Below are 15,843 nucleotides of genomic sequence, written 5' to 3'. Positions count from 1 at the left end.
TGAATGTTGCAATTTGAATTTCATTGTGCTATCTCTACAGGTCACTTGCTCATTACTTCTTGATGGTCAGTCTTACTCGACAAATGTGAATGTTGCAATTTAAATTTCATTACTTACTTTTCCTTTTCTAATTTTTTCTTTTCAACTTTGTGATTTATGTATTCACAATGGTCACTATTTATCACTGTTGTTGCTACATTTTCAAATTTCCCTTTTATACCAGCCTCTAGATGTATCAGAAGATGTAAATGTGACTTATGGCAGTTTGTTGTTACCTTCCTGAATATGCTTTTCTGTCACGTTTTAGGAGGTCTTAATGGGTCTTCTTCACCCTTTATATCCATTATTTCCTCATGTATTATTTTTTCATTCGTCTATTACTTCCTCAGATTTCACTCGTATCTTCTTAATCTTTGTTTTTTATTGTTAATCAGATTCTGGGCTTTATACTCGTTATTTACTTCCTCAGATTTCACTCGTATCTTCTTAATCTTTGTTTTTTATTGTTAATCAGATTCTGGGCTGTATACTCGTTATTTACTTCCTCAGATTTCACTCGTATCTTCTTAATCTTTGTTTTTTATTGTTAATCAGATTCTGGGCTTTATACTCGTTATTTACTTCCTCAGATTTCACTCGTATCTTCTTAATCTTTGTTTTTTATTGTTAATCAGATTCTGGGCTTTATACTCGTTATTTTATGGCAAACGTGCTTTCAAGAGTCGATATCTTTTATCCCCCATGTATGTTGACCAAGAATGTTTTGCTTTTCTTATTCCACTTACCTATAATTCACCTCGTACCTTTTGGATTTTTTTATTCTTCAAGTGTAGGGTTTGGACCTTCATTCATCTGTTACTTTTCCGTACCTCTGGACTTTCCTGTTCATTTATTACGTTATCCATTATTGCTTGTATGTTATTCTCCCTTTGGTTGGAGTGATTCTGTAGTTTCATCACTTATTACGTTATCCATTATTGCTTGTATGTTATTCTCCCTTTGGTTGGAGTGATTCTGTAGTTTCATCACTTATTACGTTATCCATTATTGCTTGTTATTCTCCCTTTGGTTGGAGTCATTCTGTAGTTTCATCATTTATCACATTATCCATTATTGCTTGTATGTTATTCTCCCTTTGGTTGGAGTGATTATGTAGTTTTATCATTTATCACATTATCCATTATTGCTTGTATGTTATTCTCCCTTTGGTTGGAGTGATTCTGCAGTTTTATCATTTATCACATTGTCCATTATTGCTTGTATATTATTCTCCCTTTGGTTGGAGTGATTCTGTAGTTTCATCATTTATCACATTATCCATTATTGCTTGTATGTTATTCTCCCTTTGGTTGGAGTGATTCTGTAGTTTCATCATTTATTACATTATCCATTATTGCTTGTATGTTATTCTCCCTTTGGTTGGAGTGATTCTGTAGTTTTATCATTTATTACATTATCCATTATCGCTTGTATGTTATTCTCCCTTTGGTTGGAGTGATTCTGTAGTTTCATCATTTATCACATTATCCATTATTGCTTGTTATTCTCCCTTTGTTTGGAATGATTCTGTAGTTTTATCATTTATTACATTATCCATTATTACTTGTTATTCTCCCTTTGGTTGGAGTGATTCTGTAGTTTCATCATTTATCACATTATCCATTATTGCTTGTTATTCTCCCTTTGGTTGGAGTCATTCTGTAGTTTCATCATTTATCACATTATCCATTATTGCTTGTATGTTATTCTCCCTTTGGTTGGAGTGATTATGTAGTTTCATCATTTATCACATTGTCCATTATTGCTTGTATATTATTCTCCCTTTGGTTGGAGTGATTCTGTAGTTTTATCATTTATCACATTATCCATTATTGCTTGTATGTTATTCTCCCTTTGGTTGGAGTGATTCTGTAGTTTTATCATTTATTACATTATCCATTATTGCTTGTATGTTATTCTCCCTTTGGTTGGAGTGATTCTGTAGTTTCATCATTTATCACATTATCCATTATTGCTTGTTATTCTCCCTTTGTTTGGAATGATTCTGTAGTTTTATCATTTATTACATTATCCATTATTACTTGTTATTCTCCCTTTGGTTGGAGTGATTCTGTAGTTTCATCATTTATCACATTATCCATTATTGCTTGTTATTCTCCCTTTGGTTGGAGTGAATCTGTGGTTTCATCATTTATTACATTATCTATTATTGCTTGTATGTTATTGTCCCTTTGGTTGGAGTGATTCTGTAGTTTCAACATTTATTACATTATCCATTATTGCTTGTATGTTATTCTCCCTTTGGTTGGAGTGATTCTGTAGTTTCATCATTTATTACATTATCCATTATTGCTTGTATGTTATTCTCCCTTTGGTTGGAGTGATTCTGTAGTTTTATCATTTATCACATTATCCATTATTGCTTGTATGTTATTCTCCCTTTGGTTGGAGTGATTTTGTAGTTTTATCATTTATCACATTATCCATTATTGCTTGTATGTTATTCTCTGTTTGGTTGGAGTGATTCTGTAGTTTCATCATTTATCACATCCATTATTGCTTGTTATTCTCCCTTTGTTTGGAATGATTCTGTAGTTTTATCATTTATTACATTATCCATTATTGCTTGTTATTCTCCATTTGGTTGGAGTGATTCTGTAGTTTTATCATTTATCACATTATCCATTATTACTTGTTATTCTCCCTTTGGTTGGAGTGATTCTGTAGTTTCATCATTTATCACATTGTCCATTATTGCTTGTTATTCTCTCTTTGTTTGGAATGATTCTGTAGTTTGATCATTTATCACATTACCCATTATTGTTTGTATGTTATTCTCCCTTTGGTTGGAGTGATTTTGTAGTTTTATCATTTATTACATTATCCATTATTGCTTGTTATTCTCCCTTTGGTTGGAGTGATTCTGTAGTTTTATCATTTATCACATTATCCATTATTGCTTGTTATTCTCCCTTTGGTTGGAGTGATTCTGTAGTTTCATCATTTATCATGTTACCCAGTATTGCTTGTTATTCTTCCTTTGGTTGGAGTGATTCTGAAGTTTCATCATTTATCACATTATCCATTATTGCTTGTTATTCTCCCTTTGGTTGGAGTGATTCTGTAGTTTCATCATTTATCACATTATCCATTATTGCTTGTTATTGTCCCTTTGGTTGGAGTGAATCTGTAGTTTCATCATTTATTACCTTATCCATTATTGCTTGTATGTTATTCTCCCTTTGGTTGGAGTGATTCTGTAGCTTCATCATTTATCATGTTACCCAGTATTGCTGGTTATTCTCCCTTTGGTTGGAATGATTCTGTAGTTTTATGATTTATTATGTTATCCATTATTGCTTGTATGTTATTCTCCCTTTGGTTGGAGTGATTCTGTAGTTTTATCATTTATCATGTTACCCAATATTGCTTGTTATTCTCCCTTTGGTTGGAATGATTCTGTAGTTTTATCATTTATTACATTATTGATTATTGCTTGTTATTCTCCCTTTGGTTGGAGTGATTCTGTAGTTTCATCATTTATCACATTATCCATTATTGCTTGTTATTCTCCCTTTGGTTGGAGTGATTCTGTAGTTTTATCATTTATCACATTATCCATTATTGCTTGTTATACTTCCTTTGGTTGGAGTGATTCTGTAGTTTTATCATTTATCACGTTATCCATTATTACTTGTTATTCTCCCTTTGGTTGGAGTGATTCTGTGGTTTTATCATTTATCACATTATCCATTATTGCTTGTTATTCTCCCTTTGGTTGGAGTGATTCTGTAGTTTCATCATTTATCACATTATCCATTATTGCTTGTATGTTATACTCCCTTTGGTTGGAGTGATTCTGTAGTTTCATCATTTATTACGTTATCCATTATTGCATGTTATTCTCCCTTTGGTTGGAGTGATTCTGTAGTTTCATCATTTCTTTTTTGTTGTCTTTCTTCTTGTTTGTCTTCTTTTTGTGAAAAAAATGCACATTTTACAAGCACAGCTTCAATGAAGTTTGGTCCTCTTAAGTTGGGATCTTGTTTTCATGGGGTTCTTTTAGGTTTGTCTTGTTTTCATTGGGTTCTTTTACCCTTCTCTCATTACATACACTGTTTATGGTATCTTTTTATCTATCATGGGGTGTTGGAAGTTTTTCTGCCTATTTGAAAACCAAGGTTGTTTAGCAAGTCTTCATAACTCCCTTTCTTCTTATCTCTCCTGTCTGTTGTATTATTTTCTTTATTTCATCATCAGTGGAATCCTGTTTCTAAAGAGGAGAATCTGGTCTTACTTCTCCAGGGTCCCTTGTGTGAGGAGATATGGAAATTAAACATGTTTACAGTTGCTCTCTTTCCCCAAGTTTAGGTCCATTCTACTCCTATCTGCTTCCTTTATCTGGCCACATCCCTTGGATTTCTAACATGCACTGTGTTCTTCAGTAATTCCCAGGTCAGTTTGTTTCTTCATTGGAATCTTATCCCTTCCTGTGATCCACCCAGTTGGATTTGCCAGTCACTTTACCTGGGATTGTCTTCCTTTTCTCCAATTTTTATGATTTTTTCCCACCAAATCTGTCACCTTATCATATCCCTGGATGCCCTTTTTTATCTTCCTTGAGAAAATATCATTGGACTAGGTATCCAGGTTAATCCATTTGTTTTTTTATTTCTTTACAACATATGTTTTAGATCCTGCTCCATGGAAGGTGCAGCCTGAAGAGGTATATTTAGTATCAATCTGCGCAATACATTCTATAACTGTGCTAGGTGACTATTATGTTGAGGTGTTTTCTATTGTGAACCTGATGTAGAAGTCCGCGTGTCGGTTGTTTTGCTCCATCTGATTGGAACTTGAAATCTTTGAGGTGAAGAAAAGTATTTTCAATCTCAACATGAAAATCACTTTCACATAAACTAGTAAAAATAAATACTGTGTATATTCATGGACAAATTTCTTTTGGTTTATTAAGTATACATCACTAAAAAATACGATATTTTGTATATGAAAGACTTGTTACTGAAAGTCTACCAAGTTTTGTGAAGATATACATATTAAAAGTTAGTAGTGTCAGAACTGTAATGGCTAAATAAGTACAAAGAGATCAAGTGGTTGGTCAGATTAACTGAGACCATGTTGAGATGGATGTGGTGTACAATTCCAGTTGCTGCTAGGTTTTGATTGATGCTGAACTTTCATTTTTGGTCGGTTGTGCCCCAGCCACTCAACACCTATGTGCAACATTAATGATTTTGAGGTCCATCCATGTATCTTCTCTTTCATTTTAGTGACACCTTTCTTGAGGGTGAAGGATACACCTAGCTCAGAATTAGTGTAATCTCCAACTGGTGGGATGTTTCTAACTTCTTTTCCACAGCACGTGGTCTTTTTTTGATACTTTTTTATCTTCTCACTGACCCTCCACCAGTTCAGTGTGTGATTCTAGCTTTTAGTGAGAAGTTAACAATTTGTAAAACTGCAAATGTATATTTGAATAGATGGCTACACATTTAATGTATTGGTTCACCTGATCATTGCCAATCTTGAAGTGATTAAAAAATGCATTATTAGAGAGGATGCTAGTTACAGTAGGGTTGCTCCTGTTGGTGAAGGGTTGCTGTATGATCATGTAGATGTGCAGAAAATAGTAGGAGTTGCAAGGTTAGTGGCAAGCAAAACACTTGCCTCATAGAGGGCAGCACTAACTGGGAAAGCATTTTGAGAGAGAGGGAAATATTCTATTTGGAAATGCATTTTCAGTTTACAAAATCTCAACTTACGAACACTTGGTATGTGCTGGTACAAATTGTGTACAACTAATGGTATGTGTAAGATTATTTTGAGTGTCATGCTGTCACAAAATAATCTGTGAATGAATATTTATTTGTTGAATTGTGATGAGCTTTTCATTTTAACACTGTTTGCAACAACAATAAAGATGTTAAAATGTATTATATTAAGTAAGTTGAGCCTGCATCCTGAATTATTTGATGAAGAGACATGCAGTTTTAATATTATTTTTACTGTTCTACTTTCAGGCTAGACAGAACCCTCAGAAGATGTGGGTCCAGAAGAGCAACAGTCATAGGGGAATAAGTGTGCAAAAAATAGGAGATTTAGATCTGGAATCTGAAGGCACCTTTGTGCAAGAATATATTCATAACCCATTGCTAATTGATGGCAGGTTTGCCTGATTAATGGTTGTTTTTTTGTTGTTTTTTTTTGTTCATGTGCTACATTGCTATAGAGAAGGCATTTCTGTAAAAGAATTATTTATAATCATTTTATTATCAATAGCAGGTTGCTTTATTTTTTATGAAGGAGTTCTATATTCTTGTTCTAAATTGAATTTAGTACATATGAAGTCTGGAGACATATCTCTTGAATATTATATCAAAAACACAAAGTAAATGATAAGTACATTGTTGTTTTGAACTGTCTTTTTAAAACTAATATTTTCTTCTCAGAATCACATGTCAGGTTATTGTATCTGATTTTAAGGCTCTTTCTTTTCAATAACGTATACAGAATATTGTGTATATCTTCTACTTTTTTCAGAAATTTAAATTCTAATGAAAACTTTATGTGAAGTTACATTTTCTGCTGAATTTATTGAGATTCTTAAAGTAATAAAGGAATTTGATTTTGGTTTTATCATTTACTTTTATTTTCTGTTTAGTATTTTTTATTTTTTTCAGGAAATTTGATATTGGAGTTTATACAATTTTAACATCGGTAGACCCATTACGGGTGTATATATTTGAGGGAGATGTACTGCTGCGGTAGGTATTATTTCAAGTATAACTTAGAAAAGCAATTGTATAATACATAGATATTTGTAACTAAAACAAGTAAAATGCTAAAATAAGCACACAATAAATAATTTAATAAAATGGGAACCAGCTATAAAATCACTGTATATTGTCAGGTTTTATTGGAGAAGGGGCTGGGATTCTTTACAGTAGGTGTCTCTGACTTGTTGGTGACAAATTCAAAGAACAGACAGCACACACTTCACTTGTTCTAAAGAAATTTTATTAAAACAAGTCAAACATATGAAGAAAAATTCTTTATATAATTTTATAGTTGTATATAAAATCAAATAATTATCTTTTTTCTTCTGTTATGACAATATACTTAGTGATATGTGCACTTGCGTTACTGTGTGGGATATCACAGTTGTATATGCATATATAGCTTTAAATAATTCTGTTTTACTTTAAAAGTACACACGTGCTGGTTTACCTACTTCATAACCCAATTGACAACACATTATTTCTTTTCTATTATTTTATCACAACAGAATCAGTGATAAATGTACTTGCATTATACCCTAGGGGTGGGTGACCACAGTTGTATCCATAGCTTTGAATAATTGTTTCCTTTTCATTCATAGTCCTAACAGGTGGGTTTAGTTACCTTAGAAATCCTTTAAGGAGACAAATTATTTTTCTGTATTTGCATTATTACAATACCACTGTGAAATTCACTTTAAATATTGGCCATTACTGCTAACTAACAATCACACAGTCCAGCTTCACTTTCATTAATTTAAATACAAGATGCTATGATGTAACAATACTCAAAGCAATCGGAAGAATACAGAAAGTTCAAGTTGTTTTATGTCAGTTTACACGAGTTAATCTCTACATACAACATACCAGGTTACATAACAAAACTTATGGTAACTATCACTTTTAACAATTTACACAAGTTAATCTCTACATACAACATACCAGGTTACATAACAAAACTTATCGTAACTATCACTTTTAACAATTTACACAAGTTAATCTCTACATGCAACATACCAGGTTACAGAACAAAACTTATCGTAACTATCACTTTTAACAATTTACACAAGTTAATCTCTACATGCAACATACCAGGTTACAGAACAAAACTTATCGTAACTATCACTTTTAACAATTTACACAAGTTAATCTCTACATACAACATACCAGGTTACATAACAAAACTTATCGTAACTATCACTTTTAACAATTTACACAAGTTAATCTCTACATACAACATACCAGGTTACACAACAAAACTTATCGTAACTATCACTTTTAACAATTCACACAAGTTAATCTCTATATGCAACATACCAGGTTACACAACAAAACTTATCGTAACTATCACTTTTAACAATTCACACAAGTTAATCTCTACATGCAACATACCAGGTTACATAACAAAACTTATCATAACTATCACTTTTAACAATTTACACAAGTTGATCTCTACATGCAACATACCAGGTTACACAACAAAATTTATCGTAACTATCACTTTTAACAATTTACACAAGTTAATCTCTACATGCAACATACCAGGTTATAGAACAAAACTTATCGTAACTATCACTTTTAAACACTTGTTATAAAAACTAGATAATCATAAAGTAATATATCACTAAATAAACACCAAGTATAATCAATAAACATTGTCTTATTTTCAGATACTTGAACAGCTCTTTGTTAAGTTTATTTCCAGTTTATCTTTGGACTTGATTTCTCTAACATTATTTTACATCAGCAGTGGCTATTGTCTTTTTTTTCATCTTCCAGTAACACTTTTTCTTCATTATTTTCTGGTAAATTAAATTACTTTAGATAATAAAGCCATTGTTATAATCATTTCAACTGGTGTGGAATTTTTGAGAAAAATGTTCTTTGACTACATTGAAATGAAAAGTTTAGGAAGAAAGCAATCTGCTTCTTAATTTTACATTTAAACTCCATGAATGTGTCTAGTGAAGAAAAAGAGCAAATTTATGTAATGATGATGATGTTAAATTTATCATCAACATAACTTTGCTGGCATATGGAACTGTTGGACTACTTTCTAGCTACCATTCTTGAAGAAGGTAATAAACATATTGTTAACATAACTTTGCTGGTATGTGGAGCTGTTGGACTACTTTCTAGCTACCATTCTTGAAGAAGGTAATAAACATATTGTTAATATAACTTTGCTGGCATATGGAGTTGTTGGACTACTTTCTAGCTACCATTCTTGAAGAAGGTAATAAACATATTGTTAACATAACTTTGCTGGCATATGGAGTTGTTGGACTACTTTCTAGCTACCATTCTTGAAGAAGGTAACAAACATATTGTTAATATAACTTTGCTGGTATGTGGAGCTGTTGGACTACTTTCTAGCTACCATTCTTGAAGAAGGTAATAAACATATTGTTAACATAACTTTGCTGGCATATGGAGCTGTTGGACTACTTTCTAGCTACCATTCTTGAAGAAGGTAACAATCATATTGTTAATATAACTTTGCTGGTATGTGGAGCTGTTGGACTACTTTCTAGCTACCATTCTTGAAGAAGGTAATAACCATATTGTTAACATAACTTTGCTGGCATATGGAGTTGTTGGACTACTTTCTAGCTACCATTCTTGAAGAAGGTAACAAACATATTGTTAATATAACTTTGCTGGTATGTGGAGCTGTTGGACTACTTTCCAGCTACCATTCTTGAAGAAGGTAACAAACATATTGTAAACATAACTTTGCTGGTATGTGGACTTGTTGGACTGCTGTCTAGTTATCATTCTTGAAGAAGGTAAATGTATCTTCAACACAATTAAAACACCTTATAACTTTGAAATTCAGTGGAGTTCATGGGCCATTAGTTTTGTCTAATGATATGTTTATTTTGCCCAGTACAGTTCCATAAGTTTGACAGTACATATTGGAATTAAATAGAGGCAAATGCTAATATCCTTAGAAAAACACACCTTGGAAATCCTGTAACATCTTTGTACCATAGAAAGTCAACTATTGTAAATTGTCTTCTAAACTTGTCCTTAATGTACAAACATTCTACATCAAAATCTTTCTTGTACTTATACACAAAAGTAAATTTCTTATTTTATTGTGAGAATGTTTCTTAAAATCATATCCTAGACATTGACTGATTCATAATTATGTTTATAGAAACTATTAGTATTAACCAGACATCTTTCTTTTTTGTAACTAAGGAACTCCATATAAAACATACTTGTAGTGTTCTTGTGTTTTGAGATTGTATGTTGTTTTTTTCTAATAATTTTGTGATATTCTATTGTCTTGTAGGATCATTTTTTATAATATAAATGAAATTTTGTGATGTTATTTGAAATATTGCTTTTATCAACATAATCTGTTTCAAGAATATTCTTATATTAGCTCATTTTATGTGTGAAGATTCCTTAGTGCTAACAGTATTTTTTTTTAGTAAGATTATTGTAATTGTTAGATTATGTAAGTTTTCCTAGTGTTAGATGTTTTATTACTATAATCTATATATCCTGTTTTTTAACCTTGTTATTCAAAACCCAACAAGTAATCCTCAAACTAAGGCTTTGCTGTAACAACCAGTGTCTTCAAACTGTTTGCTAACAACCCTTGATTGTAGAAAATCAATTGTACTATGTGGTTATCTTGTATCACAGATTACTTATGTTTTAAAGATATATTTCCAGTACAAATGAGAACATTATTAATGTAACCCTACTTTTGTATTAGTAGCTATAAGGTATTTCAATTTAAACATGTCTATTTATTATTTGACATATAAATTAAAATGGAATAAATATCGTTTTTTTTAGATTTTGTGTCAAAGAGTATTATCCATTTGATCCAGTAGATATAGAAACTTATGTTGTAGGAGATGATTACTTACCTATATGGAAGGTAAGTAGATGTGTACATTTTTTAATTTAGTAGTATATTAGGTATATCTGAGAAACACAGGTAGATGTGCAAGTTTTTATTTTAGTAGTACATTATGTATATCTGAGAAACACAGGTAGATGTGCAAGTTTTTATTTTACATGCGTGCCATTTTTCGGCTGAAACTCGGATTTCCGCGGTTTTCAAACGGCCACCGATCACCCACGAGATTCGTGTAAATTCGAGGAGAAAATATGAGCGATTTGGGGGCCGGGTAGGTGGTTTTTGAGGAGAAATTGTATTTTTTCAATGTTTATTGCGGACAAAAAAAAATCTGACCGCCATCTTGGAGGCAGTCTCGTGGTCTGGTATCGTGTGTATACCAGACGATAAAATATTCTCTACGCTCCAAAGAAACAAAAGCTATTGAAATGTTTAAAAGGAAAGATGTTCATTTTGATCCTGTAGAGAAGAGAATGTGTAAGTACATTAGATCAGCAGCTTCAAAGTATACCTCAAAGCTGAGGGAGAATCAGAAGAAAAGGGCAGAAAGGCTTGAGGCCTATGGTTCTGTGAAATCTGGCCCAGCCACCTTGGCTAAAGAAAAAGTCCAGAAAACTGCAGAGGCACAGAGAGCTGCCCATTCAGAGAAGGAGAGAAAAAAAGCTCGGAAGAGAGCACTGAAAACCCTTGTCTCGAAAAAGAGGAAAGTAGCCAAGATTGATTAAAGGAAATTAAGTGATTTGAAATTTGACTGTAATTTATGCAGCAGAGCAGAAGTTGATATCAGTGACTGAAAAACATTTTATTATTATCTGCAGCATACAGTGCCAGTGGTTTATTTTAAAGCATATCATTAATTTTATTTTGAAGCAATGTCAAAGCTTTCCTTGATTTGCTGTTTCAGTTTGTATTGTGAAAGAATGAAAAATATACTGATATTGAGGTACCAGTAATTTACTGACAAGATTGTATAGATGAACAAGTTTTACTGTAGGTAGTCATGTAGAGTAATTTTAAGTAATTTGAAATTTTAATGGAATACATGCAGCAGAGCAGTAGTTGTTGATGTCAGTGACTGTACAAAATTTAATTTCTGAGGCATATCACTGATATCAGTAGTTTAATATTGAACCATATCAGTAGTTGAATTTTTAAGCAATGTCATAGCTTTCCTTCATATGCTGTTTTAGTTTGTATTGTCAATTTGTGAAAGAATGGAAAATTCACTGACATTAAGGTACCAGTAGTATAATGACACAATTGCATAGATGAACAATTTGAACTGTAGGTAGTCATGATTAGTCAAAAGAGTAATTTTATGTGATTTGAAAATTGTATGGAATATATGCAGCAGAGAAGTAGTTATTGGCAGTGACTGTAAAACATTTAATTGGCAGCATACCAGTAGTTGATGATGATGATGTTATTGATGACAAAAAGGATAATAATGAAATGATTTGTATTTGAAATATTTACTGAGTTATTTTGGCTCCATTAACTCATATTACTAATATATTTTGAATTAGAAAAAAATTAAACTGAATAAATAGCAAATAAACAATCTTAAATTGCATTTATTTACTTTTTATTTTATTTGTTAATTTTAGATATTTTGATATATCTTCTAAAAAATGAATGCAAATTAAAAGAATAAATCAATCTGTATATCTTCTAAAAAAGGAATGCAAATTAAAAGAATAAATCAATCTGCTAAAAACTGTAAATGAAAGTTATAGTTTCTATTAGTTTGATTTAGTCTTTTAATTTCCTTTTGTTATTTTATATGATATATATTGTGTACTTTTCCAACATTGCAATGTCGAAAAACATAAGAAATTATGTCCCATATTGCACCAAATCACACCAAATAGCATCCATTTTTTTAAAATTTCCCTTTGGCGCCAGTCTATATACCTTTTCCTCTTTTTTTCATAAATGTCATTGGCATGCCTGATTTTAGTACTACATTATGTATATCTGAGAAACACAGGTAGATGTGCAAGTTTTTATTTTACTAGTACATTATGTATATCTGAGAAACACAGGTAGATGTGCAAGTTTTTATTTTACTAGTATAATATGTAGATCTGAGAAACACAGGTAGATGTGCAAGTTTTTATTTTAGTAGTATATTATGTAGATCTGAGAAACACGGGTAGATGTGCAAGTTTTTATTTTAGTAGTATATTATGTATATCTGAGAAACACAGGTAGATGTGCAAGTTTTTATTTTACTAGTACATTATGTATATCTGAGGAACACAGGTAGATGTGCAAGTTTTTATTTTACTAGTATATTTTGTAGATCTGAGAAACACAGGTAGATGTGCAAGTTTTTATTTTACTAGTATAATATGTAGATCTGAGAAACACGGGTAGATGTGCAAGTTTTTATTTTAGTAGTATATTATGTATATCTGAGAAACACAGGTAGATGTGCAAGTTTTTATTTTACTAGTACATTATGTATATCTGAAAAACACAGGTAGATGTGCAAGTTTTTATTTTACTAGTATATTTTGTAGATCTGAGAAACACAGGTAGATGTGCAAGTTTTTATTTTACTAGTATAATATGTAGATCTGAGAAACACAGGTAGATCCTGAAGTTTTAGAAGTTTATGATATCTGTATATGGACCACAGGTAGATTTTGAGTTAACTGTCAAATGAAGAGACACTGGCTGTCAGTAAAATGCTTGTAGAAATGTGTTGATTACTGTACATGGAGATCACACTTAGAGGACAAGATTTCAAAACTCATTTTCTCATGGTGATCAGAAAGTGTAATATTAAACTGTATTTATAGAACACAGGTACATTTACATATAACTGTAATATTAAACTGTATTTGTAGAACACAGGTACATTTACATATAACTGTAATATTAAACTGTAGCTGTAAAACATATATCTACATATAACTGTAATATTAAACTGCATTTGTAGAACACAGGTACATTTACATATAACTGTAATATTAAACTGCATTTGTAGATCACAGGTACATTTACATATAACTGTAATATTAAACTGCATTTGTAGAACACAGGTACATTTACATATAACTAATATTAAACTGTATTTGTAGAACACAGGTACATTTACATATAACTATAATATTAAAATGTAGCTGTAAAACATATCTACATGAAACTATAATATTAAACTGTATTTGTAGAACACAGGTAAATTTACATATAACTGTAATATTAAACTGTAGCTGTAAAACATAGATCTACATGAAACTATAATATTAAACTGTATTTGTAGAACACAGGTACATTTACATATAACTGTAATATTAAACTGTAGCTGTAAAACATAAACAGACTTCCATGAAAATGTATAGTTAAAGTGTAGCTGTGAAACATAGATAGATCTACATGGACCTATGTTACTAAACTGTAAACTAACTTGTATAACTTTACACTTGATATGGGAGAAAAGTTTGAACATTTTAGAAAAATAGGTTTTTGAATATTTATATGAGAGATATAGCAACTTGTACAATATTTATATGAGAGATATAGCAACTTGTACAATATTTATATGAGAGATATAGCAACTTGTACAATATTTATATGAGAGATACAGCAACTTGTACAATATTTATATGAGAGATACAGCAACTTGTACAATATTTATATGAGAGATACAGCAACTTGTACAATATTTATATTTATAAACTGTTCATTCTTAGATATTTTTGTCAGATTAATATGAAATACGTAGTACTGTAGTATTGGAAAATAACTTATTTGAACTTATATTGGATAAATGTATGATACATACAGGTTATGTACACAATACCTCTGGAATGGCAGTCAAACATGAACTTGCAGAATAAAGTATATTAAATAACACTATCCTTAGCCTAGTGTATGATAATATATGTTGTTGTACTTTAATTATTAAACCATAAACTGTGTTGCTTGTAGACTAAAAAAATGTTTCAACTGAACTTTGTTCCTGATAGGTTTCTTCACTCCAGAAGTATTATACTCAACTGGGGTACACAATGAAAGAATCACTGAATGCATATATTCAGTCTTTAGGTAAGTGCTGTTATCACACAGTATTGTACCTGTACAGAAGTGTTATACAAAATTGTTACACACTTTTATGTTTTTCATGTCTTCAGTTTTGAAATTACAACAAACAAATTACAAATAAAGACAACAATGTGTTCAGTTAGTTTGATTTTTACCTTAAATTTTCGGGCTGTAGATCTTTACAAATCATGATTTACCAGAAGCATTACATTGACATCTGCCATTAGAAGTGTAATGCCATCCAGTGGTTGCAGTCATGATAAACATGGGGGATTATTATTCTTCCCATTAAATTTGTGTCTTTACATTTTATTATAAGTTGAAAGAACTTTATATGAATAATTCTGTTATCCATCCATTTATTGTTCTACATATGCCCTTAATGACTAATCATGATGTGAAGTTTACATGTGATTAGTGTGTTCCTGCTAGTAACTTGTCTAATCATGATGTGAAGTTTACATGTGATTAGTGTGTTCCTGCTAGTAACTTGTCTAATCATGATGTGAAGTTTACATGTGATTAGTGTGTTCCTGCTAGTAACTTGTCTAATCATGATGTGAAGTTTACATGTGATTAGTGTGTTCCTGCTAGTAACTTGTCTAATCATGGTGTGAAGTTTACATGTGATTAGTGTGTTCCTGCTAGTAACTTGTCTAATCGTGATGTGAAGTTTACATGTGATTAGCGTGTTCCTGCTAGTAACTTGTTTAATCGTGATGTGAAGTTTACATGTGATTAGCGTGTTCCTGCTAGTAACTTGTCTAATCATGCTGTGAAGTTTACATGTGATTAGTGTGTTCCTGCTTGTAACTTGTCTAATCGTGATGTGAAGTTTACATGTGATTAGTGTGTTCCTGCTACTAACTTCTCTAATCGTGGTGTGAAGTCTACATGTGGTCAGTCTGTTCCTGCTTGTAACCTGTTTAATCACAGTGTAAAGTCTACATGTGCATCAGCCTGTTCCTGCTAGTAACTTGTCTAATCGTGGTGTGAAGTCTACATGTGCATCAGCCTGTTCCTGCTTGTAACCTGTCTAGTCATGGTGTGAAGCCTACATGTAATCAGTTTGTTCTTGCTTGTAACTTGTCTAGTCATGACGTGAAGCCT

General features: G+C 31.6%; 1 protein-coding gene across 6 annotated transcripts in view; it reads left to right on the top strand.

The window, feature by feature from the left end:
• The window catches only part of LOC143226910 (putative tubulin polyglutamylase ttll-15), a 52,637-nt gene that overhangs the window by 16,772 nt on the left and 20,022 nt on the right, over positions 1–15,843 (top strand). For 5 of the 6 annotated variants that reach the window (XM_076458455.1, XM_076458453.1, XM_076458454.1 and 2 more), the window contains exons 6-9: positions 6,042–6,187; positions 6,702–6,785; positions 10,614–10,698; positions 14,658–14,736. In XM_076458455.1, the coding sequence (XP_076314570.1) occupies positions 6,042–6,187; positions 6,702–6,785; positions 10,614–10,698; positions 14,658–14,736 (394 nt within the window). The remainder of the gene's footprint in view (positions 1–6,041; positions 6,188–6,701; positions 6,786–10,613; positions 10,699–14,657; positions 14,737–15,843) is intronic. The other variant, XM_076458458.1, reaches the window with a different exon arrangement.

Source organism: Tachypleus tridentatus, chromosome 9 (genome assembly GCF_004210375.1).
Source record: "Tachypleus tridentatus isolate NWPU-2018 chromosome 9, ASM421037v1, whole genome shotgun sequence".
NCBI lineage: Eukaryota > Metazoa > Arthropoda > Merostomata > Xiphosura > Limulidae > Tachypleus > Tachypleus tridentatus.
The sequence above is the reverse complement of the archived record's forward strand: the minus strand, read 5'-3'. Positions and strand labels throughout refer to the sequence as shown.